Source organism: Siniperca chuatsi, linkage group LG8 (genome assembly GCF_020085105.1).
Source record: "Siniperca chuatsi isolate FFG_IHB_CAS linkage group LG8, ASM2008510v1, whole genome shotgun sequence".
Taxonomy (NCBI): Eukaryota; Metazoa; Chordata; class Actinopteri; order Centrarchiformes; family Sinipercidae; genus Siniperca; species Siniperca chuatsi.
Window position 1 is genome coordinate 14,505,233 of NC_058049.1, and position 27,749 is coordinate 14,532,981.

A 27,749-nucleotide genomic window follows, 5' to 3' on the forward strand; every position below is an offset into this window, starting at 1 on the left:
AGAGCAAGTTGCAATTTTATATTGAAATTACAATTCAGTATTACTATTGATCCTCAGTGGAAGCTGAACTACAAAGGATCCATCATGTGGAGTGGTTGCATTTTCAACCTACTGTGTCCAGGTCATACCTGTAAGACAAAGCCTAGTCTTATTAACTGGAAAATCTCAACTTCTTCAGGTTCCACTTTCTGATTTTCCGTTTCACAGCAATAGCATTTGCATTTTTCAGCAGAGGCAGGATTTGAGCAAAGAGTGTGATTGCTCTCTTTGCTAGTTAAATGTTTAAAGAAGACATGCAATTTGAATTGCTGCAGAGCTCATCAATATGAAATTGGACTAGTGGAGGGAAACAAAATGTAAGGAGGCAGCCTAGCACTCGGTATGCCCAAATCCAACACTCCATTTTCCACCACAACAACACAGGAGTAGACTTTCAGGGGGGGGGAAAAGAAATCCTTAGGCTACTCTACCTTTTGAGGGTTTTCTTTGTTATCAACAGCATAAATACTGAAATACATACCAGAGCATCTGCAGGGTAAATCTGGGAAGAAAACAGAATGGCTTTAAGAGACAGAATGAAAGATTAATATTTCTTACATATTTAAAAACATATGCCAATGGAATGAAACCAAAGAATAAAGTGTTTTGAAAATCTATTGATAATGAATTCACTGTGTCAATCAATCTTATTTCCACAGTCAGGAGGTAATGTTTTTTAATTAATGCAACAAATAGAATTTCCCAATATAATACTAGATTACTAGAGGGAAGGTGAAAAAGAAGAGCTGATATGAGGTAAATAGGGATGCTCCCAGCAAACAAGGGGGCTGAGCCATTTGACAAGTATCACCTCTTTAGTTCTTACTCTTAATGTCAAGCCAGGCCCAAATTTGACTGATAATCAAGCTCTGCCCTAACACAAACGCTGCTTAACGGGAAGAAATAATTTGTATGGAGAGGCAGTCAGAGTTCAATAGACTTTCTGTCATCGACTTCTTCAGCTGATAAAACGCACAAGGCAACAGGGCAAAAGGGAGCCATTTGCAGAGTTGACAGATTCCATCATGGATGACTTTAGCATACCTGAACGCTGCTCTTTCCCCGCCTTCCACATGCCCTCTGCGAGCGAAAGGGGTGATGAATCAGACTTTATGGGCCTTCAGAATGCCGGAGAGGTCAATCTGTGTGAATGGCTGTTAAAATCTGACATAACTTGACCAGGCCCTTTTAACAAGCTCGAAGCCATTCTACACCCACAGTCCAGGCTGCACATTTGTATCGTTCTCTAATATACTTTGCCCTGATAAGCTGCTCACTGAGTTCCTGAATAACAAACTTGGCTGCTGCTAGAAGTTATAGTGGAAAACAAACATTTCTCCCTGCAATTGAGTTCATGATCTGCCTTGACTTGCTCCCTGACTTTTGCAGTGATGGCAGAACAATAGCCTCTGATCTCAGGCTCAATTGGGTTTTTCTAAAACCACAGTTTAGTTCACTGGCTGTTAGCCATTATAATGTCCTTACCCTGAATTCTTCCTTCTAATAAAAGTAGAATAAAAATATACATTTAAAAAGAGAGACAGTGAGAGAAAATGTAATCAACTTACACAACATATTCTTTCCTGATTTCTAATGCAGTGGCTGCAACAAGAGGAGAAAATGATGTGCGATCTCATTGTTTCATTATTATCTGAAGCTGATGAGTTTATCTCTTTGAAGTTTTTTCCCTTTCATTACTAAAGTCCCCAACGCACTGCAAGCAAGCAAAATATATACACACACAAATCACAAAGTTGGGAAAATTAGAAATCTGAAAAATGGTAACTAAATAAAAGGAATTAATTTGACGAACACAACTGAGCAATATGCATATAGTAAGTTCATAAAATAATGCAAATGAACTGCTTTTGGTCATATTGCCAGGAAAAATTGTAAATTATAGTTGATATTTTAGTGCAGTGTTCTTTAGTATTATCAAATGTAGCTTGTGTTCATATGAGCACAGAACATAAACATGCCCATGCACAGTAAATAATGAATAATGCTTTGGTTGTTTTCCATATATGTGTGAGACAAAATAGAGGTATGGGACACCCATGTTCCTTTTTTTAGTTTTTTCATGATCTACATGGGCAGCTGCAGTCCATGCAGCTTATTTTGAAACTGCACTGAATCCTTATTTCTGTCCCCTTTCTCCAGATGCTCTTTGTTTGCTTTTACAGTGACCTGTTTTGCAACAGCATCATATTGAGAAGTTCTTGTAACTGTAAAAACCTCTTGATTTTTATTTTTATATGTCCATCATGTTGCCTTGACAACAGACTTGGGTAATCCATAGTGCAAAGGACAGACTGATGCACAAATATCACCTGGACTTGGGTGTCTGATGTCACTTCACTCTGATCTTCCCTCTGAATATTTTGTTGATGTTGTGAAGTCACATTTTCACACAGCCTCGCCATGTGCACGTGTGTGGTTTGTGTGTGTGTGTGTGTGTGTGTGTACATTTTGCCAGTGGTCTAGCAATCACAGGGAATAACACAGCTCCATGATTGCACACTGCCCTTGAAAAAAATCTATTCCCAGTTGAACTCAAAACAGCCCGAAGCCTTTCTCACCAAACTCAGTATTTTTCCTGTATACATTCTACTATAGGTGGACAAGAAACATAAAAAAAGAAACAGTAGTATTTGTTGAACTGAATTACAGTAGGACATCTACAGTATGATATACTCAATCTGCCCACACACAAAGAAAATGTTCACAAAATAAATCATTATTATGCATTAAACCTAATTTACTTTTCTACTGAGAAATTATAAGATTATAGTACCACATAAAACAAGATCACAACATATCAACATATGTATAGAATTAAGCTCTGTGTATTGAACAAATATGCTTTAGTGCATCCCAGGTTAAGTGCTATTTTCATCCACATGTCAGCTGGTTTGGTCTTTTTTTCTGGAAGCATTTTAGATCTGACATGCTTTTTCTTCTTGTTAAATGTCACTGACAGGTTTTGACATGAAAACTTAAGTTAGCAGTATCCAACCTGTCATACTGTATTTGTAAACAGCTTACGTTTCCTTCTCTGAGCTTAGGGGAAAGGAGGTGAAGCCTGACAGGAGACAAGGGTTTTTAACAAACATCCCCACATGCATACATAATGCCCCATTTAAAAAAAGAGAAAGTTTGCCGCTCCATTTAATACGTAGTATTTCTCTGAGAGCCAAGAGGATACCTTCTGTCCACAGCTTCTATGGGCTGCATGCACTATACTTAGCAACTCTGAATCTTATTGTATGGCAACACAGTTTACCACTCCCCTTATCTATGCATCAAGGGAATGAGTGATTTAGTGTAATGAGAGTATGCCTCCTGAGGAATTCATGTGCCCATGCAGAGTCAAAGTTTCTTGGAATAATCCATTGCATGATGAATTACCTCGAGTTTTTGCAGGATGAACTTTGGTTCGCTGGACAAACTTTGGACGTCATGCATTGGCTGCATCAGCTGCTACATGCTGTGGGCATGTTGCATGGATATTGATTGATGTAGCTAAGTAGTGCGATTGCTGTCCTACACAGCAGCAGACAAGGCTGATAGAAATCCTGTGGATTTCTATGGCTCAAGCAGGTTTAAGTCATCAGCAGAATAGGAATCTCTTGGGTCCTCGGGGAGTTGGGATGGGGATACATCAAGGGCAGGTGTGAGGAGACAGGTGACCCATGACCTTTGCCTCCCACTGCCTGACCTTGGAATGAGATTTCTGTCTCTGAGCTCAGGCTTGAATCTTCCTCACTAGATCAATTTGATGATGTATAGAGGGTTAGGCAGGAAGCTTGGGATAAGAGCTCAATATCTAAGTATAAAGAGACACATGGGACACAGTGTATATGTTAAGTCGCCTCTCTGTTTTCTACACATTTTAAATCTGCTTCAGTCAGCAAAAAAGAAATGTGGCACGGCATTGCACCGGGAAATGCCTCAACTTTGCGGACATACAGTATACAGTAATTGTGATCGGGACATCCTCATATATTATTTGCTAAATGAGCCGTATTCAGAATTGGTAGCTTGAATCAGCTGCTCAGATTCACTGAGAAGATGTGAGGGGACTTGTGCTACAAAGGTGCATATTGCTTAACTTAAAAAGCTGGTCAACGACTTCAGAATTATTGAAAGTTTCTGTGTAGTCCATACCCCTGACATTGCAGAAACACACTGGTACTATTCCAGTAATGCTCATTCTGTTTTTATGTGGTCATTTAGTCCACCAGCTGAATAAACAACTGTAATATGCATATATTCGTAAAGTGTTTTAAAATGTGTTTTTGCATTCTGGTGTCACACGATTAAGTTCAAATCAAATCTTTTGGGGTAATGATCTTAGTCACTGAACTGACTGCACTATAAAACCTGATACTTTTTTTTACAAGGAAACATGATGTACTGTACAAGATCCAGCATTTCCCAGACCGATCAGATTATTATATTGTGTGTAAACCCCACTGCCCACCCCCAAATGTGCTCACACAAATGCATACAAAGAGAAAAAATTTGGTGACATTGACTTGGCAACTTGATGTGACCAAGGATTAAGGATGGCTCGCTTGTCAAAACGCAATCTCTGAACACAGTGATGATCCACAAGCAACAAGACATCCGTTCAGGGCCTGAAAATACATTTCCCTCTGTGAGCAAGTCTGTGACCACAGAGGAAGAGCAGAACATGAATGGCTGGACACGTTAAGAATGAGCAGGGTATGAGTGAGCGTGTTTTATATGGCCCCTTGCTTAATTTCAATCCTGCTCTGCCCTTGTAAATATATAAATAGTAATTTTGTTCTGCACCATCAGAAGGTATTAAGTCATACATGGTAAATACATGTATGACAAAAAGTGGAACTACAAGATACACTTTTTTCTGTGTGTATGTTTAATTTCCCACATACATGAACCCTGTTGGTTACTTCAAACTTGCTGAATTTTTAAAGGTCCTGGCAGGCAGGAGTTGATATCATGCAAGCACATAAAGTAACTCAAGACCTCTGTTTTGAAGAAATTCCACCTCACATGCACATAGCTTTCTGATCAGTGACAAAATCCATAAATGGCTTTATCTCAATATTAATGTGGGTAGATTATTAACTTTTAGCTAAACTCAAATTGTTTCTCTAAACATATAATCTTATGAATTTTCACAAAAACTTATGAACTTATGAACTTTAAAGCGGTAATCTTCAAAATCACCCTGTCACCACAATTCAATTTTGATGGCTAATTACACAGCTAATTATATTTTAGCTATTGTCGTTTCTTGTATTATTGCATATAAACATTCTATTTTTACACAATATGTAGGCTACATGGGCACTAGTGAGTAGGTGGCACGCATGGCTAAAACATCAACCAGGTGGTGGTTTGAAATTTCTCACCTTTGGAAGGAGCGAAAGTAAGCAGATGGCAGGCCTTTAGGGTCCATAGCACATTGTCGACAACGAATTACAGTCCAGAGGGGAATGGGATGGCTGATAACCTCCATCCCATGGTTCCATCTACTGAATCCTAAGCAAGGACAGTGCATGCAGACATGCAAACCCAGACACTGACATCTTGCAAGCCTGATGTAGAATTGCACAACAGGTAAAAGGTGAAGAATTATTAACTGTTTTCAGGATGTGTTATATAGCTTTCCTGGAAAACATGTATTTAGTTTTAGTAGTGCAGTATATCATAATGTACCCAAATAACACTTAAAAATTGGGCAGAAATTGTGGGTCATCCTTTCGTTGCAATTTCGTTGCAATTTTGTGATAACTTGTTAATTGTTAAGCACTGCATAAAATGTTTGTTAAATGATGTTTGTTTGTTTCTGGATCACAATAAAAGCTCATAATAAAAGAATGATGATGATGTAACAAACTAAATTAGATGGTCATTCAAAAGGATTCAACCTGGTATTTGTACCTTCAATACAATGCAATCTCCTGACTGTTTTCAGGACATCTATTCAAAGCCCCCCTGTATGGCTCTTTGGGGTGATCTAGAAAGAAAGGACTTAGAAATGGCAAGCAAAGGCAATTGTCAGGAAACACAGGCCAAGCCTGTCTTTTGTCCTGTTGAAACAAAGTGGTTCGTCATGTTCTGTACATTCACCAGGTTTCAAAACAGGCTTTCATCACAATGGGACTATCTAAATCCTATTGTGGCAGAACAAGGCAATGTTCTCAGAATCAAATAGAAAAGGAATAATGTATCTAATTGCAGTTCTTTCACTATATTCTCCAACTGGGTTTAATCTAGCTCCATTCATGCCCATGGTAATCACAACATAGTCTGTGTAGCAGAAATACCTCCAAACATAATTCAGGCTGTTATAATTGCAGGCGTTGGCAGGAGCCTCCAAAAGCTATCAATATAAACTACATAGATACATTTAGTTGTTTTCACTGATGTCTCAATATTTGAGGGCTACAAGGAAGAGTGTACTTTAAAAAGTTTTTTTATCGAGCTCCACTGAAATTGCAACCTGCTCGCTCTCTACAAAACCTGCTGCCTCCACAATATTGTTCAGCCTATTTGTATGTGATGGGAGGTCCCCTCTCCTGCCATGCTTCTATGAGGAGCAGGTACAGTAAGAAATCAAAGCCTCTGCTGAAACAACAGCTGTTTCTACTTATGTAATGGCTGCAGGATGACTGTTCATATCCTGGCTCGTTGAAGCTGTCACAAATCATTAATCTTGGGCCTGTCTGTGGGGCCACACTGTCAAGTTGTTTTTGGACATCTGTGGCTAGACAGAAGCAGGATACATCATTTAAGCAGGCGCCTCACACCTTCGCAATCTTACAAGATATCTTAAAATAATCTGACCTCTCCTGCAGGTCTTACTATGTCATTGTTATTGTTAATTAAATGTCATTGAACTTCTCTGCTAGTGTGAGGCTGATAAATGCAACCTGGTCCATGCTACACAATGCATGCATCTTAGTAAGAAAATCAACTATATATGTATATACAGTACCAGCATATAAGTAAAGAACACACAATACATAATCTGATTTTTTTTTTCCTGTTGTGGGCACTGTTCAAGGAGGACTACAAGAAAAATCCACATTCTGTCAAGTGAGCACTAAAGAAAGCCATTGCACATTTCTTGATGGTGGGGTTTATGAATGTCTGTTGCTCCCCCTTGTGCAATGCTTCATATGTTGTAGGATGGATGTATTGCTGGGAACACAATGCAACAGAGAGCCCTGCAGAGGTACCTCAGACCAAATAGCACATGAAGGGGCTTAGCTGCAGCATTAGTGAGGTCTTAAGTTACTTTTCAATATAGCAAGACAGTGAAAAGAGACACTGAGGGAGAGTATATGCCCTCTACTGGTGGATAAAGGCAAATAATTCAGGAAAGTTTGGTTGAGACTTCCTTGTGTGCTCGCTTGACATAATGTGCTTGAAATTACACATTTTTATATGACACATATATCACATTTGAAGGTACATAGTACAAGTAAATAAGTATTGTATTGTGTGTGTGGGTGTCAACAACCTTCAGAACTTTTTGCTTAATTTACTACATGTTTCAAGTTAATACATTTTAACTGTATTTACAGGGGTGGTTACAGGTGTAAATGTGTTATGGGTTAAGTAGATTTAATTACTGCTAAGTTGAATTATAATAGGCATTTGAATTTGAATGGAACAGAGAGATGAAGGCACATTGTACAGGACATAAAGAAAGGGAGATTTTTTTCATTTATTTTTTGATCTGCTTGTTGCTAATATTTAGCAAATTAGAACAAATGAATTATAAAAGCATTGAGCCATTAAAGTGAGATATACAGGCCCAGCTCATAATTGCTTTTTCAGAGACTAGCCTTGAAAGAATTAGAGGTCGGAGTAAAAACACTAACCATTCAGATAATCAGCCTGCTGTATTCTGTTATCAGCTTGACCCTACTTGGAAAATACACTCCCCTCACCTGATTTGCAGACTTTACTCTAACAAAGTGTTAGTGGATTGATTAGTGCAAAGGTCATCATGTAATACTCCCAGCATATTTGTGGCCCAGGAAGTTATTGACTAAACAAAATGGATGGCATCATACTTTTCAGCAAGACTGTTGTTTAACAGCCCCATGTCCAGCCAAGTAAACTAATTCGGCAGTCTCTTTTTTTTTCCTGAGACAAAATCTCCTTTTATTGCCTGACCTTTCATGGTGGCCATTGACAAACTTGTGATTGAGTGTGAATTTCATTATGGGGAGAAACTCATCTTTATTGATCAAATTAAGAGGCAGATTGCAGGAGGGGAGAAAAGGCTGACAGGTGTATTCTGGTGAATATAATCACAATCATCAGGCTCCAAACCACCATTTCAACTCAACGACCTCTCATTTTTCACGTTTCGCTCTGAATTAGCTTCACTGGATAGGTCTGACTTACGTGGATGAGTACATGTTAATGTGGAATTCGGGTGAGACTGAAAACTAAAACTGTCTTGGGAAAGATATGGATCACATTCAGACCATACAAAGGCTGTCAAAAATGTTTCGGCCCTCGTTGATTAATGTCTGGCATAGATTTTAAATAGTAAGGTGACGAGGAAAGACAACATTTCATTCGCCTGACCATATGGTCAATGTTCAACTGGCAACAGGTATAAGGTGCAAATAACTGTGAATAATATATGCCTGCTTTCACATGCCAGTGCCTTGACAGCTTTAAAGAAAAACAATACTTTGCTTTCAGAAAGAAGTCATGCAGTTTTATTTATGGTTAATTTAATTTATTTACAGTATTTCAGCTTCAATAATTGATGCACCATCCATGGATCATTCTTTTCACAAGGAGGGAAGACAGCATCCTATTTAATTTTGTTATTTTCCCATTAAAACCTGAGAAAACATCAAAGGCAGAATGATTTAATTAACAATGTGGAGAGTCTGTGTACAACCGTCTGCATTTTGCAAATTACTCTTTGCTGAGAATAAGAGACTTATCAGGTCCATACAGACATTGCTGCACACCTCAAAAGAAGTTGTGTTGACACAAGAAGGGGGAAAATACATGTCTCCCCCAGAAAGAATTATCCACTTCACAGGTATTTTCAGTTTACAGTTTCCAGGTTGGAAAATTAATACCCTTTCTTCTACTGCCAGTAGAGTTTACAGTTCTTTGTTGCATGCTCTGTGAAGTGAGGACTGAACGAGGAATAGACGGAGAGTTAAGTGTCGTATATGGAATATCACTGTGATTTATTCCTTATAGCATTTCAGTTCTTGATAATTGTTTTTGGCGGGAAAGTGTTTCTTGGAAGCTGTTTCTCAATAATTATTCCCCTTTTGCTACTTGGGTTAGGGAGCTTTCAGTCTGTTTATCACTACTCGTGGCTAAGATGTCCAATATAGCCCAGCAAACCCTGAGAAGTGCTCTCAACATGTTTAATAGTGAAAATTAATAATATTTCAGATGAAAATGGAAAGAAATACCAACTGGGGCATGTTAACCACTTAAAATGGTAATTGTCCCACCTTGCTCTTTAAAGACCTATATGAATCAAAGAGCAATTGAAATGAAGGGGATTCCTCGCAGTCTCTAAGCACTGAACACATTGTTGAGATTGTTTCAGCAGTGCAGTTTGTTTAAAGGTCTCTCATACAATATTGTAGCACACAGTGGATTGTTTTCAACTCCTCAATGTTGTCTTAAGGTGAGGTATGAGGTCTGATTATATTTCCATAATGAATTATGAAAAGAAATGGCTGGGGTCACATGCTTGCAAATTAGAAAATTTGTTTATTCAGCTTGTCAAAGAGATGGATGGTTAACACCCAGCCTTCCTTAAGTCTGACTTCAATATGTTGACTCCCTTAGGGCCACTGTAAATAAGAGTGGATGTGTGGGTGAGGAGTGGAAGAGAGATAATGAAAGAAATGCTGCAAACCCTGCTGTAGGAAAGCATCACCGGATGATGTCCAACATAAAGTCTGTTTTTTAGCCTGAATGCCTTTTCTTGTTGTATGGACAACCTGCAGAGGAAGTTGCCTGATCTAACACATGCTTTAATAATAAAGCAGAATACCTAAAATTGTCCTCTCAAGATGAGAATGAAATCTGGAAAAATAAACAGATAAACAGCAAGAAGACTGTGTATATGAGAGATAATAATAAGACATGAGACTGGCAGAGATGGTAGAGGCAAAGACAGAAGGAGAGAGAGAAAATAATTTTATTTTCTTTCTAGGGGTGACACTTCCAGCCAATTCAATATCATACCTATGTTTTGTTGCAGTGTTCCTCCTCCTGCTTGACATTTCTGGGTTAGACAGTGCCTATTACAGCTCACCAGTCCCATGTTTCACATAAATTCACGTTAAAATGTTTCCACAGAAATGATCTTTTTGCTGTCGAGGACTGATCTTGCTCTCTTATTTTGGTCATGAGCAAGCCACCACAGGTGAAGGGAAGGAGGAGAAAGGCAGAATATTGTGGTGATAGAAATGTCACATTTGATAGAATCACTTTAATTACATGCGTGTACTACATTGTTCTTCAAAGCCTGTACATTGTGTTGGCTAATGCCATGCTTTAAATGTCACATTATTTCGTGGGACAATGAAGAGAACACATCTGATGCTTTATAATTTATTTTAATAATCATTTTAATTATAGCTTGAATCAATCATGGATGACCTTTAGTAACATTCGATGAGCAACCAGTTTCTTGCAAAGTGAAACAATAAAGCCATCAAAACATGGTGACAGAGGCTTTAAAGCTAGTTCAGAACAATGTTAATCAAAACAAGATGTTTACTACCACTACTACTACTACTACTACTACTACCACTACTACTACCACTACTACTACTACTACTACCACTACTACTACTACTACTACTACTAATGATAATGATAATAATAATAATAATAATAATAATAATAATAATAATAATAATAATAATAATAATTTTAAATGTAGACCTAGCCTGCTTATTTCCTCTTGATTCCCCCTCCTGATTTTTGCTTGCACCCTGACTGTTTATTGCAGATGATGCTGGGGAGTGTGTGTGTGTGTGTGTGGTTGGGAGGGGGGGGTTTGGGTGAATGTCATCAATCAGCATTAACCATCAGCTCTGCGCTATTGACTGATGATTCACCACGGCAGGATCTCCTCTGACTCTAAAATGAAAGGCAGCAGCAGCAGCAGCGGCAGCGGCAGCAGCGGCAACAAGGCAGAGACACTCAGTTGATTGGCACCTCATTGAGTCTGGCAGGGGAGCCTTTGATTGCACTAGCTGTCAATATCACGTAATTGTTTTTCTTATATACATGGTGCCCTCTGTTTTTTCAGCAGGGTCTACTATTCCATTTGCCTGTATGGCATTGTGCAGCTACTTTGAGGAAGTTTTTTTTTTTACAGAACTTTTGATCATTTTGATCCATTATACACACAGTACACACATTTGCTGCACCTACAGTGACCGTTTTATGGCTACATTTACCCTCTTGTTGATACTGTGAGTAAGAAATAGTGTTTGTAAACTGCCATCACCCAATATGTCATCGTAACATCAGTGTATTAAGATTCATAACCCATGATAGACAGCTAGATTAGCTGCATATGGCTGTAAATCTGTCCTTCACAGCTACCCTAGGGTGTATCGGAGTAGCCAGTTATGCCTTGAAGCTTTAATTGGGTCCCTTTCAATTATCAAGTTAAGTGTATTACTGAAATACATATACTGAGCACACTCTGTCTCCACAAGGATGAATTCAGCGTGTATTCTCTGAAGTTAGGCTAAAATTGAGTTTAAATTTCTTCTTAAATGGCACCCATAACTGCCAGAGGAACTGTTCAGGGCTGAGAGAGCAACCCCGTTCTCCACCACAAGGTCAGTGGGGAAGACAAGATTTAATTGAAATTGAAACTGTCTACCTGATAGTTTGAAATAATTAGCAATATCAGTGGAGAGAGGAAGAGTCAGGGATGACGAAAAATAAAGAGGACATCAGCCCCTAGATAAAAATGGAAGACTGGTGACAAGTCATCAATTCTACTGAATTGAATGTCACTGTGATTTACTGGACTTGACTCTGGATGTCACACATGAAACTCAAACAAGTGATGCAAACAAGACATAGGAGACTGAAACTTTGCCAGAAGTTTAGAGAGGGGAGCCATTTTTATTTTCTTATAAAAGGCAGGTGTATCATTATGTAGCTTTGACCCAGGGTCTCATGCAATGGCCACTAAATGTTCATGGAACTAAGCCTCTTGTCTCTGGCAAATACACTATTACGGATGCATGGCTCCCTGTACTAGTAGCTTTTTCCTCCCACCCGTAAAACAAACTCTGCCACCCCTCATCTCTGAAAGACTTCAGAAGTCACTTCTGCCTAGCCCAACATTTCCGCACCAGTTAATAAAGGGGAAATGAATTGTATCAGTATTGCTGTCTTTGCTCATAGTGAATAGGAAATTATCATAGAGATGGGTATTGGTGCCTTCACACACTGAATTACATAGAGAGCGAGCATGTTTCTCTTTCTGTCACATATTCACACACTCACTCACACACATTCACACGGGCATGCAAACGCACACACAAACACAGAAGCATGAAATAAACTGCAGGGTGAAATTGGCTATAGTGATGTCATCATAGCAGTGGTGGTGATGAGCCAGGAAGCCATGGCAATTTCCTCCCGCAATTCTACAAACACCAGGACATGTTAGTGACATTTAGGGCTTTTGTTTTTTCTTTAGTTTTTTTTTTTTTTGCAATCTCCATGTCCTCCTAAGGCTCTGCTAAGACATGTCAACATTAGAGTCGATACTAGATGCCAGGCAGAAGAAATGCGACATACCCTTGCCTCTTTGTGGGTGTTTGTCATGTTAGAGGAGAACGAAACAACTGACACAAGGAGGATGGCACCCCAGGACAAACAATATATACAAGTGTCCTCAGGGCCTGACAGGCACACAAAATCAAAGATGTGGGGTGTTAATATCTGATAGTTAGTGCCCTAGGCTAAACAGCATGAAAGACATTGAGGTCAATGGGTTGCCAGCAGTCTCTAGAGCAAAGTAGTTGCGTGGCTATTTTCACCATTTCCTCCTCTGTGGACTGTTGTAGCCACTGGAGCATTCTCTTCATCATCACAGACAGAATACAATCATCGAACCTACTTTCTGCTTTTCCCCTTTTACTTTATTATAATTCTTCTTTTTTTTCTATTGAGACTGTTTAGAAGCCAAAGAGGAGCTGTTAGACTTGCCACCCAAGAAATGAAAGCAGGGCTGAACACACTGGCGAACATTTTCAAGCCCAAATGGTTTGATTGCCTTGTGATGAAAATTGCTAAAAGGTATATTCAGAACAAGTCTAAAACAATGACAGTGAACTAAGACAAATATATAATTAACTAATTATTTTTAGGACCCAGGTATGGCTAATTCTTTATTATAATCAGTCATTCAATATCAAATATGTATACATTTTCTAATTATATAAGTAGATCCAAATGAAATTCAAAACAAATTCCTAATTACAATCAGTTATAATTGCATTTGTACTTACATTTTTTGATCATTTAAAAATGCTTCAGTTATGTATTTAATATCATCACCAAACATCTTTATTATGTGCTACAGTTAATCTGTGTTAATAGCACTGTGTGATGCCAGTAATACTGGCTATAACGTCAATTACTTGTGTTTATGTAAGGGTAACAGTTTTTATGATGAGACAGCCTTATGTTTATTTGGTCTGAGAGTGAAACTGTAATGAATGGTTTGGTTCACTTAGAGTGCTGATACCAACAGCAGCAAAATGAGGCTTTTTCTATCCTGGAGTAAATTGTAGTCACTACAGCAGCAGCTGTATTAAAGTATTTTAGGAATAAAAAATGTTCATCAATTCCAGCTGATTTATTTTCTTCACAGATTTTGAAACATGTCCCTGTTTTAATGCACTATTTAAAACTTTACACCTTTTTTACTTATGTTTCAGCAACTGCCATTTTACACACTCTCTCTCCCTCCGTGTATCCATCTGTATCTGTTGCTCTCGCTGTTGTGAACGTTAGTTGACAATGCCTGCACTCAACACACCCCAAATAAAGTGCGTAGTGACAGAAACATTAACACAAGCCACTGAGTACCTCTGTGATTTTAGTGAGAGTACATCTGTCAGCAGGGCCTAGAGGAGTAAAAGGCATATATCTGAACTTTCAACGGCTGGTGTTTGGGTGGAGGATTGTGACAGTCAACATCAAAACAGTAAAAGTAAAGCTGTGATTTATTGAATGTGCCGCTTGCGTCTGCTTTCATGTTTGCCAGTGATATATGACTTTTCTTCTGCTTTCAAGAACATGGCGATGCGGATGAATTAAACATGTTAAGCAGGAACAGGTCTTTCTCTGAAAGCCTTACCCTTTTCCCTTTTTTGATAACCCCTTTTTAGACATTCAGTGGACTTATCACAGCGTATAAATAGGACAGAATTCATTATTCAGGGGAGGTTTCAGTGAAAAATTAATAGTTGTCCCCGGAGGAGGGTCTGTGACGCTCCGGAAAAGGAAAACCTTTAAAGTGTACATGCACACGGGGATCTGGAGAGAGTCTGCCCCTCATACTAAAACCTTTACCATGCTACACTACACACTGATATTGAAAATATAAGTTTGCTCAGCACTAATGACTGTGACTAATACTCTATACATTCTGCATTCATGCCTAATTTGTCCTCAAAATATTTTGAAGATGGAGACAGAAACAGGGATAGCAAGAGTGTCTGCTCCTGACATTGACACTTCATATAGATTACACATTTTCAGGATTGCCTAGTAGGACAAAACCCCTGGACTTGAGCTGTTGAAATCTGACGAGAGGCTCCTTTTTTGTGACTACACTGAATGATTTCACTTAGAAATACCTCACTGTATGATAAACACACACCCTAGAAAAACACAACAAAAACTGTACAGCAGCCTCTCAACTCTGTCATATACGAGATTACAATTTTCAGCATGCCCAGATCACTCATGCACTGAAATCACGCCGCCACTGGTGCTGAGTGGTTTTCAGCCTGCCAGTTATCTGTTGAAAGATGGGCTTCACGATGCCTTTGTATCCACTTCCTATCTGCCTGGCCATGGAGGCAATAACGGTAATGTATGGCTAAGGGAAAACAGAGCTAATCATCAATGACTGCAAGATATATAGTATATGCAGTGGCACCTTGTTTATTACCCTCTCCTCTCCTGCTGAATCCATCGGCTACACAGACAGGCTGCCAGATCTGAGAGCTTCTTCAATGTTAATTTGATTCATTCTTGTTTTCCATAATAATTGGGGGCAATGGGTCAGTGTGATGAATTTGCTTGTTACATGACACAGGATGTAGCACAGTGGTCGCTGCTGTACAGTTTGTCTCTCTAGTTTCTCCTCCATCATGTGAAGCAGAGGCCTCATTTTTATTAGCTATTCTCTGAAAATATCCAGTCGTGGCACCCGGCTCCTAATGCAACAGGTTTAATTCTTTGAGGACCTGCTTATGCTTCAAATCAGTTTTTAATTTGATTCTAAAAGGAAAGCTAAGAGTGTCATAAGTGACATTTACATTTTTAGATCAAAGTCATTTCCAAAAAATCATGATTGTTTAGATAGTATTCCTGCTGGAACAATCCAATCTCCTCGCAAATATCAAACAGCTTTGTTAGGTCCCACTTAATCAGCCTATTTTCCTTTCTTTCTTAATCCTTCAAAAATATTTTCACTTTCTTTTCATTCCACACTCTTTATTTTCATTTCCCAGACCTCACATTATCTACACAATATGGAAATTTTCAGACATTCATCCATGTGCAATGAATTTTAAGGTGGAGTCACATTTTTAATCTTATAAATATGCATTTATGTATTGCTTCCTTGTCAGTGACAGCACACCTACAGTATATCCACAGTATCGTCCAGCGTTTGCACAAGTACAGACTGACAAAGAAGAGAATGAATGGCTGCCCTTGAGAGCACCGGTGTGAGTGTGTGTGTGGGGGGATTGTGTGTGTGCGCATCTACATGAGCATGTGTTGTGTTTCTACCCCCCATAGAAACTCTCTGCCTCCTCCTCTGTGTGTTATTGTGGTGATGAGCGCTGATTGCAGACTGTTATGGTGTTTGCACCTCTCATCTATCTGGCCCATGCTGGGTATTTGGCCAGGCCTGATTGTGTTGATGGTGACACCGGCATCTTGTCCTCGGGAGGGGAGGCCCAATAGTAGTCCAGACATAATGAAGGAGATGTAATCAACCAATGTCACACAGAAAAAGTCAAGTGTCAAGAAGAAAGCTGTGTCTGTGTTCTACCTTCCCAACTGTGTTCTCTGTTGATGGAAATCACACAATTGTGGTTGTTGATGTCGGGACTTGCTTTTTTGTAAACATTTTATGCTGAGGCGATATGAAAATTTGAGGTGTTTTTTCTCCCTTTGACAGCAAAGGTGACTTTGAGATAAAGGAATTTACATTAAATTAAGTCTATACATTGTGTTGGTGTTGTATATTCTCAGTGGAGAAATAGGTGATTCAACCTACAACATACTTTTAATCAATGATAACAAAAAGGAAGAAGCAAGTGCTTGGCACTGGGTTGTTCAAGAGATCCTTTCTCTCTTTGTGCACTTTGTCCTCTCTCTGTGCTTTGTCATTTGTTTTGGTGTTCTAATCTCAGCCAAGTCAATAATATTCTTTGTTGTCTGAAATTGTGTGTCGGGAACAAAAAAGCCTCCTCCTTTTGTTGAAAGTACCTGTCTGTGACTTTTCACTCTCTCTCAGACTCCCAGATAAAGTAATCATTAGATGTTGTTTTCTGCCTGCAATTACTTTCAGTTACAATGGGTCAAAAACTAGGAAAGCAAAAGGGGTCGAGAGTAGACAAGGCTAGATGGATTACAGGCGAGGAACTGTATAGGTCCCACAAGTGCTGATAAATACGTATGTGGCTCAGAGACTCACCATGTTCAGCAGCTTCTCAGTAAATGCATCAAAAGTAATTAGTCTAGAGTATATATGGACAACCTCGCTCCCCTCTTATCTGCGTCACATTGTCTCCTTTAAAAAAGGCCATTCATTGCATCTGGCACTATTTGTTTTAAAAAGTAAAAAAAAAGAGGACCAATGGCCTTGCCATTTCTTATATCGCACTTTGTATCGCTGCTACACAGAATTGCTCTGAAATTTTTGTTTCAGTGGAAAAATCCACTACGCCATTACCACTCAGTGACGTGCAGTTCTTAGACCATGTGATCGCTGATGAGAATGACCATTAGATGACGACAGGCTGTATAGAGATATTTCTATTTTTTCATCCCACATTCTGTAATAAAACCATGTTAATAAAATTCTGCAATAGCTGTCTACCCCAGCACAGCTCCTTATAGATCTTAATACATGTCAGCCTCCTACATGGCACCACTGACCTCTGCAGCACAGTTGATCTCTGCCTTCCAAAGTGCACGCCAAATTTTTATTGCTACAATGGAATATTTACTTCCTCCTCCACGCCCTTGTCAGCAGTGACAGTGACAGCTCTTATTGACTTTGCCAGGGATTATACTGTACCTCCTCCTGATAAAAGTAAAGAAAACCAAATAGCATTTGAGTCTGATGTGCAGAGAAAAGTTAATTTCCAGACTCATTGCCATAGAGACAGGCTTTTTCCAGAGAAGTCACAGACCTTGTCTTTTGAGCTTAAATATTCATATTTCATTGTTAAAGTAATGTATATGCAGAGCGTTTTCATTCCTACAGAAACCAGACTTTCAAGAACTTTGCGATAGAACATGAACTTATATATGAGTACTCATCATCAAAACTATCAGTCAGTAAGTGTGCATCTTAAAGTTGAGCCCCGAGAAAGCAGGAAGGCTGGTGAAGCTTTTAAGTGTATTTGTAATTCTGTGAGACATTAGTCTCTCCTTCAAATGATGATTGCCAGAGCTGTGATGAAAGTAATGGCATCTCTCTTTTCAGTACAACCACAAGGGGTTTCAATAGCGCTATTATTATTAATGACCATGCATTTGCTTATCCAGATTGTACATTTGGAGAGGGTATAAGGCTGAGTGAAGTGATAAAGTCTTGGTGATTATAAACCCAATTATTTCTACTGAGATTCTATTTGTTTGAAATAATCTTCCATATTCTTGTGTTTCTGTCTTTTGGTCTCCCTCCAGACACGGGACACATGCTCATGTACCCTCTGTGCCTCTTTTTCTCTCATCTCATCCCCTATCACACATAAGAACACATAATATGATAATGATAATATTTTTGCACTCATGATAGCTGTAGTACTTGTAGTACTCCAGGTTGGTTCTATTACTCTTGATGAAAGACAAGTTCTCCATTTTAAAACAGCTGACTGTAAGCCTCTTTGCATTTTTCTTTTATTTTCTGGCACCATTAAACCAAATGAATTGACACTAAGAGAAGCAGAGCTGTAGGTGAAAATGCTTTCGGTAGTGAAATGTTTATTTTCTTGGCATAGTTACATTCTGGAGTATTTATGAACTTTTGCACTTTTGTGAATGTTGTGTGACTAGAAAAAAAAGTGTTTGAGCTTTCTAAGTCTTTGCAGTGAATGTTAGAAGAAAACAACAGAGTGTTGCAGAGTGACAGCCTGTGTATCACAACCTCAGACAAAAAAATTAAAAAAAAGAAACATCTTCAATCCAATAAATCATTGTGTAAAAAAAAAATCAACAGTGGGGATCATACTGCAGTCATGGGCTGGACGTGGACCCTTTTAAATCATAATAAAGCAGACATGTGACACATAAAACAAACATATTATTTAAATATGGCCATGGAGGCAGTCTGTAGGATGTGATAAAGCTTTCGTTTGACAATACATGAGTTGGATGCATATAAGTTTCAGGCTAGAAAAATGAAAAGACTGCTACAATTAACACTGTATGATGATTCAGGGTGCCTAGTCCACCATCCTGATGGCTATTTGAGGAACTTAATGTCCTAGATGCATGCAATTATCCTTTTAATTTGCAATAATGAGTTTGTGAATGCTGAAATAATAAGTTGAATATGTGCAGACCTTAATGTGAAGCTCATCAAGATGTAACTAGCTCTGTCAGTAAATATCATCAACTGTCATGTTAAATTTCTCATACTATTGTAGTGAAAAGCCCAGATCAGCAGGCTAATGTGTATCCAAGCTGTGTGCGTGTGTTTCAGCCTGTCAGAACATTAGTGGATTTCATGGCCATCAGAGATAAAAACAAGTGAGATTGAATGCATACCAGTATAATACAAAGGCAAAATATATTACTTAGATGCAAAATGTCAAGATTCCAGACATTTGGTTGGTAAGGTAGCACTTGAACAACCTCATGGGATTGAGCCTTGCACTGTTTATCACTGCAAAATCAAATCATTATGACATTACCTTGATGCTGAAATGTAAGCAATTATCTATATATTACAGACTGTGTAAGAACCTCACCATTAGCATGCAGCAGCATGGGCCTGAAATTTTTAATTACTAAGTATTATTTCAGCATTACAACCTGTATTAATATCCAAGACAGCAATGGCCATACACATTGCATAACAAATGCAACCAGAACTATCCTATAGTATGTTTACCATTGTTATAGAAAATTGTTGTGGAAAAACTGCATGGTGGTTAATTGTTTTAAATTAGAACATGAATTGGTTTTCTGGGATGGTTCAGTATCAAAGCTACACTTAAAAGGACATTATTATCGATGAATCACCTGCACGCCAGCTGATTGGAATCCCACAAAATGTGTTTGAACAGGGGCTGGACACAACAAGTTGAATACATGTACACTATAATGCAATTCAACACAATAGATGTAAGATTTTTGAAGGAGGTTTTGTTAAAACTGGTTGGAAAGGCTTTTATTCAGCTTTTAGTATATGTTGTTGGTGGTGTACTGGACTGCATTAGGGTTGAAAGATGTTTATGTGATACTGTGGCTCATGTTAATTTTATTCTCTGTTTACAACAACACAAACTAAAGTCCTAAAAATATTTAAAAAGTCTGAACAAAAAAGTAATTTAAGTCTCAAAAAGTTTTGTAGGGCTACTGATTTGGATTGGATTACAAAGTATTGCAGCCTTTTAAGTTATTGTTTCCCTTATATTTCTAAAGTAAAAGATTTCAAGAACTCACATTATAGAGAAGCATTTGCACCATGTTAACCCCACATTGTGCCCAGTCAAATTGTAAGCTGTAATTTGCCCAGTATTTCCATATCCTTTGCGTGCCATGCAGCATTCTCATACCTCTCTCTTACACATGTCCAATGTTTATACAAGCTGTAATGTTTGACCGCACGAACGAAAGATCAGCTGAAGGTGCAGCAGTGTTCGATCTGTGGCTGGCCAAAGGATGTGTTGATGTTGCAGAACAAGATTGCTGTAGGCTACATGATATTGACCTTGCATATGACCATAAGATCAACTAGAAACCTAGAACTGTGGCACTGCAGGGTGTCTAGATAAACAAAACAAGACCATGGATAATAGATTACCTTATGACAGAGAAGTCAAATTAGCCTGTAGGCTGTTTTGAATCGGAACATGAATTGAATACCACTTAATTTCTGGCGTGAACACCAGTCAGTTATTCAGGGTGATTGCAGGTGAACGTTTATTAGATGTTCAGTCAACTCTAAAGAGTAACTAAACAGGTATCACAGTTGTGTTTCAACCACATAGCTACTGCTCAGTGAAGATGAATCATCTCAAATGAGAACAGCAGGACTGATCCCAGTCGTGCTGTCTATTACACAATTGTTTGTCATTATCCCCACTTGTCTGCCATTCAAATTTCCTTGAAGGAAAGTAGAAAAGAATGTTCTCCACATCAGGGGATCCATGGCGTCAGTGATGTGTGATCCCTCCCCAAAGCTCCACGGGGTACAGTTGTTTCCCCTGAATACAAAAGACAGCAGCATCACAAGCAGGCTGCGGCATACCTCTGGCTGACGAAAGCAGCCAGAGTTGTCAGCGACATCACTCACGCCGCGCTCCCACCCTCCCAAACCGCCACCGCCTATCCAAACTATCCCAATGGAATAGAAAATAGTACAGGCCCATGTCTTTTGGAATGGCTGGATGTGAAATATTGCATACAAAATCTGGAGACACTGAAGGCTGTTGACACAGAACTGCTGTGAGTTCAAGCTGTGTGAAGTCACAGAGCCACAGACTACCTTTTATTTGTAAAGTGCGCTACGTTAAAGACAGCTTCACCTTTGGATGCACTGATCATTTAAAGTTGAGAAGGAGGGAGGAAATCTGGCAAAGAAGCACTTTTGAATGTGTGCATTTCTGTCAGGACCAGGAACATGTATTTGTGCGTCCAGGTGCATGCGTGTGGAATAAGAAGTTCATGTTAACAGCATTGCCTCATCAAAAACGGCAGTACCCCAAAAAGGCATTAGCGACAGCAGAAAACCCTTGGAGAGAGATTGAGTCAGGGCACGGCCAAGACTTGGCTCAGCCCTATTGTGCTAGCTCAGAGAATGAGAAAGCTGCATCCATTTTTGCCTTAATGAAGTTAGTGACCCTCTGAAAGGTGACACATTTACCGCCCATGGGATTTATACACTCCTGCTCCAAGGCTCCAGTTCAATATGGAGAGGACAGATTTGACTCCACGTGAGCACTCCAAATATATCCTCACAATTTATACCAGGCGATTCATTTTCAGACATTGCTCTCATAATTAACGTTGACGCTGTGCTATTCAATCTGCGGTGGCACAAAAATACAAAAAAAGTGAGTGCATTGGGCCGTTATACGACAATATAGATAGTTTTGGGAGGCCAGACTGGTATCACTAACGTAATCAGAATATTTATTTTAATTTTGTAGAATGCATAAAACAATAAACAAGGTGGCAAAAATAGAATTACACAGAGCATGCAGAACTTGTGTGCGTGAAGGAAATAGTCGTCCCCGTGTACTACGGTCTAAGACAGCTTAATTATTTATAGCATTCTTACTTATGCAAATATACTAAATAATTTCTACATGACAGCTTGAAGCTGAGGCCTAGAGGAACGATGTGATGTTAGAATGAGGACCCCTCTTTCCTTTGCATGGCCTCAGAAACATAACACTGCAGGCTCCTGGTTGCCTTGGTGCACACTGTTTTACATTCTAATTATCTGGCTTGACAGGCTTTATTGCTGAGGCTCAATGCTGAGGCCTCATCCCAGACTCATTCCACATGTGATGTCAGTGCCAAGATAATGAGATAAGATAGTTTGAGTGCGTAGCCTTGCCCAGTCGCCTCCTCATTCAGTTTTCAGTTTTTTCTTCCTTTCCAAGCATGCAACCTAAATGCTGCCAAAATTAACCATGTACCTGAATATGCTAAAGTTGCTCACAGGATCCTGGTATAATGGGATTCTTTTTCCAGTTCTCTCTATTTGAGTTTTCTTATTTGACCAGATTTATTTTGGATTCTGAAAGATCAAAAGGGTTTAAGGTGTGCCACATTGACAGTGATTAAAATAAACAATGCTTTGTTGAGATGTTCATTAAATATTTAATACAGTAAAGCCAATCTGAGACACAAACAGCAAGACATTTTTTTCTAACTCTAATTAAGCTACGGGGAATTCCTTGCATATTGTAGGTAAACAGACAGAGTCATGGGAATACCAATGGAAATTAAATGCTCTGCTGGTGTTTTTCTCATTACAAGATGAAATGAAACATTTATCACTGACTTTCATTTTGCTAAAAGGCTGACATTTTGTGGGTCAACCACTGATAAGGCGACAACTTTCTTCTCTTTACATTATGATTCATGAGTTCATGCAGTGCTTTTACAGCACCCGGTAAAATCATCACATTCCAGCTGTACTCTCTGTATGTTCTGACCTGTTAGATTAACTATATTGTTTTCTTCTTTCTCTCTTCCTCTCCTTTTTTATAGCCATTGAGGTGAACCTGCAGAAAGCCTTGGCTGAGGCCTCTGAGACCTGTACCCAGGAGTGTCTGATACTGGGCCACTCCGACAGCTGCTGGATGCCCCCGGCCCTGGCCCAGTTCCAGGGTCCTGGCAGCCCCAACTCCACCCCTACCACAAACGCCATCACCGTTACAATGCCCTCTTTTGGCTTCCAGCAGAGCTTTGCCCGTGGAGCCAAAGCTAACATGGGCAGCATGGGGGTCATGGATGGTCGCCATACCCTGGGCAGGTCTGTGCCCAAAAAAGATGACCTGGACAAAGGGATCAACCGGCCACAGTTCTACAACACCCTGGATAGACTCTGCAGTAGTAAGAAGGAGGACCCCGTCAAGGTCATCCCCCTGGCGAGCTTCTCCTCCCCCGGGCAGCAGACGCCCACTGGCAGGGGCAGCAGCTCTTTCTTACATGAGCACCAGTTGTAAGAGTAAAAGACAGATCTTCATTGCCCTGACATACATGTGACTCAATCCATAGATGGCTTTTTGTCAGTGACTTTATGATCAGTATGTATGCGTACGTATGGAGGTATGCATAATTTTAATAACTTTGACCAGCTCTAGCTCAGTTTTGCTAACGAAGACATCTGAGAATGGATTCAGTCATGATGATGTTGTTTAGACAATATGCGAAAACATGCGATCAGTCTGACAGCTAAAGCATTTGGAGGCAAATGTAAGTCTTAACATAGCAGATCCATGTATAATAAATAAAGGTAGTTCTATACCAAAGTAGTTCCATCACAGAAAAAAATAATAATTTTTGCTTACAGTTCAGTGATGTTTGCTTAGTGATGAGAAAGGGCAATATATGCTTTAAGCTCCTTGGGCCCAGCTTAGTGGAACTATGTCCTAAAACACCATTTCCTTGTGCAGAAAAACACATGCAAATACAGTATTTTGTGTTGAGTGAGCTAAATTGGGCTAAATGTTAATTATGAGCTCTGGGTGGATGGTGTGTCTGTTCAAGTTCTAGTGAAGTATTGCTCTGTATAACACGCAGCACAAACTCCTTTGGTGGTGGAAGATGTTTCTTTTGTCTTGCCTTGTGTTTCAGAAGTCTATTTTGGTCAGGGGACTGCAGAAGGATAAAAAAAAAATAAAAGTCTACAAAGCATAACTAGGCCAATGGTAGACAACACCGGTAATCTTTTGCATTCTACATTTTCACCATGGACCAGTACACAAAATACAAGAGAAAAAAATACAAACTCAAAGCCCAAGATGTTTTCCATATGGTGGTTGCTCTATCTCTGCCAACTCTATTAAGAAAATGTTCACTCCTAGTTTATCTCAGTAGTTTAGCCTTGAAAGGCACAGACAGATGCTCTTTGGAAACGTATCCTTTGTTTCCTTGCCTTTGTTTCTATGTCTAACATTTTCCTGCTCAGAAACACTCACATATTAACAGCTATAGAGCCAATTATGAAATTCTCAGTCCAATTACTTTGATGTGTGATCTCAGTAGTGATCCTCATTGTGGTTAGGCAGTGTGGAATGGTTCTCTTGGCTAGCCAGAAACATGAAAACATGAACAGGTTACAAGCGCTCAGAAATAGCACCTTTATATGCTCCCTCTCTTCCCATCATATCATTAATAGCACCTATTGTTCTTGCTATTAATTACTATTGTGTGTTTTCATACATCTCAGTTTGGCTGAAAAGTTTCTCTTATCAGTTTTTACTATGTGTTGACACTGGAATAATAGACTAGGGTGCAAGAATTTCTTCAGGGCCCTGAGTCTAACTGAATTATTGATGTTAATGTTATTTTTGCAGTTACCATAAGAATAGGCGTTGGCACTATTTGAAAGGACCTCCCTGCGGGCTGCCCCTCACCATGGTTTCATCATGCACACACTGCATCACTGCCTGTGTGTGTAAATTGTACTGATGATGATAACTACTTCAGACTAACTTGCTGCTGTAACAGATTGGGTGCAGTATAATCTATTGCTACAGCAATACGTGACTTTGCTGATATCCATTTTTCTTCCCAGTAACATCCAAGCCAGGTGTCTACATCATCAGGTATATGATTCATGCGATTAATTTTTCTTGTACCATCTTGCAAATTGGGAACAGGCCTAAATCTATAATGCAACGTGGCATTCTCGAGGGAAGTTGCGAGGCAAATTGTGTTTGCATGCTCTTAGCTACCACACCCATTCTCTCTGATACTTCAGGTCAGGACTCTTATAATTTTAAAGAGGATTTATCTGAGACTCACTGAAATGATCACTTAAAGGAACAGTGTGTCAAGGACACGGAGAGGGGCAATTCAATTTCGACTCAGTCAATTACGAAAATGAAATAAATTCAAAACAAGCAACTTAAAAATATCCTCCTTCAAACAACCGTTGATGAAAATGCTCATGTTTGGGAATCCAATTCCAGCTCATTTCATTGTGATAGTACAGACATGTATCACTAAATGCTATAAACAACACATATTTAATCAAAAGAAGCACGTATCAAAGGGAACATACATCAAGATGTCACTGAAAATTGGAATTTTATCACTCTGACAAATGCAAATCCAGCACTTGATATGATCCAAAAGTTGCCTCAAAATCTTCACAAGTCTTCAGACTCTGTTTACAATTATGTGAATAAGTAGGGCAAATAAATTCCTGGTTGGCTCTTTTCAACAAAAATAAATCTGAAAAATAACAATTAGGGTTTTAAGAAACTTTCCCATTCATTAACAATAAGAAGTACAGACATTATCTGCTGTTGGAGTGTTTATAAATATGACACAGGAAATTGTGCCCTTCCTCATATCATGGAGGGAGAGAATATCCATGATATCCATGTATAGGATAATACACTGTCACACTGTAGTAAAAAATGTGATTGAAATGATTTATCCAATCACACATGTACAGTAAGCACAATATTACCTCACTGTGTTTAAACTTACTCTGCCTACATAACTCATGTGTACTGTAATGTTGCAGCAGCTACATTACAACAACTTCTAGAGGGAATAGTTTAATAACTGCATGAATGTACATCTGTAGGATGTTGCTTTTGATACTAACATGACTTTTTTGTCTACTGCAGTCCTATTTTGATTTACCATATGCTTTTCTAGAGGTAAAAGTAGTGGTGTTTTATTTAGTCATTTTTCAAACAAAGAGCATACCATATGAATGTGCATTTGTTTTTTGGGGGGGTGAGGCTCTTCTGAGTAAGTTGTGTCGCTATGTGTCAAAGGTTTTCATCTTTCACAAAACACACAGTGAAATATACAAAATGTCAAGGGTGATCACAGGTTTTCACTTTGCATGATTCTGCTTTCACTGTTATTTTCATATTTTTCTAATTCCCTCTTCCCGAAAAATAAATATAGTATACATAAATCTGAAGATAGCTTTTTTATTTTCAGAATTTTTCTATTCAAAATGTGTGTCATGATTACCATGTCAACTTGTGTCATGATTTGCATGAACTGTTTGAACTTCCACAGGTGTTTTGACACTTGACTATGTAGTTCATGCATCCATCATTAGATTCAGTGTCAGTATTGATGTTTACTGCTCTACCTGTTTGTCTGTCTTATAAAACAAAACAAATGTTACACAACAAATGTCAAACTTTGTGAAGTGTGCGTATCACTTATGCCTCTATACGTACACACACATATCTATACTGTCAGGTAAACTGGATTTTAAACTGTAAATAGCAGTACCCCTAAGAACTAGTAATAATGGTTAAAACTGGAAATACACATACAGTAAAGATTAATGGCCACAGGCTAAATACTGGAATTCGCAATGTTGATCATAAAGGAAAACATAAGAAGTGATGAGATGACAATCTCTGTTGTAATGTAAATGGATACATATGCATAATATTGAGTGTGTTTGAATGTGTTTATTGGTGATCTTGTATGTGTGCGAGGGAGAGTTGGTGTGTCTCCTTGCATGTATGAGTGTGTGTGTGTGTGCATGCACATATGTGTATACTGACATGCACCTTGCCACATATGTGCACGCACACACACACATGTGTATACTGGCATGCACCTTGCCAGAATATTTCATGTACACAAATGTATCTTGTACAAAAACTATATCAAAATATAAGACTTAAGTATATGCTTGTAAATTAGTCATCAGTGAGTCAGGTCAAGTTTGCTTTGAGAGAAGGCTTCAGTGCTTGCCAGCAGCTCTGTATTGGTCAGTTAAAGCTACACAGTCTATGTTGCCATGCCTTTGTAAGATATCCCATTTAAATCTATGAAAAAAAATTACCTTCCATATGGTGAAATGATTTTTCTTGTCATTGAATTTTACTTGAGCCATTAAATATTGAGTCCTCAAAATATGCATGGATTATGCTTGTCCTTCACTTTACATTGTTGTTTGGTTAGGTTTTTTTTAGAGCATTGTCATATCAGTGATAGATGTGACATGAGAGCATACTGTCACCGTATTCCAATTATGGCAATTTCAAGTTAATGATATAAGACCCATCAAATTGGATATGGCATTTCACCTTCATCATTTCTGGAAATTAATACCACTGTGGAAACAGTTCAACCGATGACATATATGTGCATATTAATGGAAAAAGAAAAAAAGTAACCCTTAATAAACACAGAAATACCATAGAGAGTAGGCTCACGAAGGGGTTTTACTTTTAAACTTACACCAAAGGACTGAGCAGCTTACTTGCATAATATCGCTTCATGTCTCTTTT

General features: G+C 38.8%; 1 protein-coding gene across 3 annotated transcripts in view; it reads left to right on the forward strand.

Moving 5' to 3' along the window:
- The window catches only part of pcdh11 (protocadherin 11), a 130,667-nt gene extending 103,293 nt beyond the window's left edge, over positions 1–27,374 (forward strand). For all 3 annotated transcript variants that reach the window (XM_044205245.1, XM_044205246.1, XM_044205244.1), the window contains one exon: positions 23,011–27,374. In XM_044205245.1, coding sequence (XP_044061180.1) covers positions 23,011–23,468 — 458 coding nt within the window. In that variant the 3' untranslated portion in view covers positions 23,469–27,374. The remainder of the gene's footprint in view (positions 1–23,010) is intronic.
- The last annotated feature ends 375 nt before the right edge of the window (positions 27,375–27,749 follow it).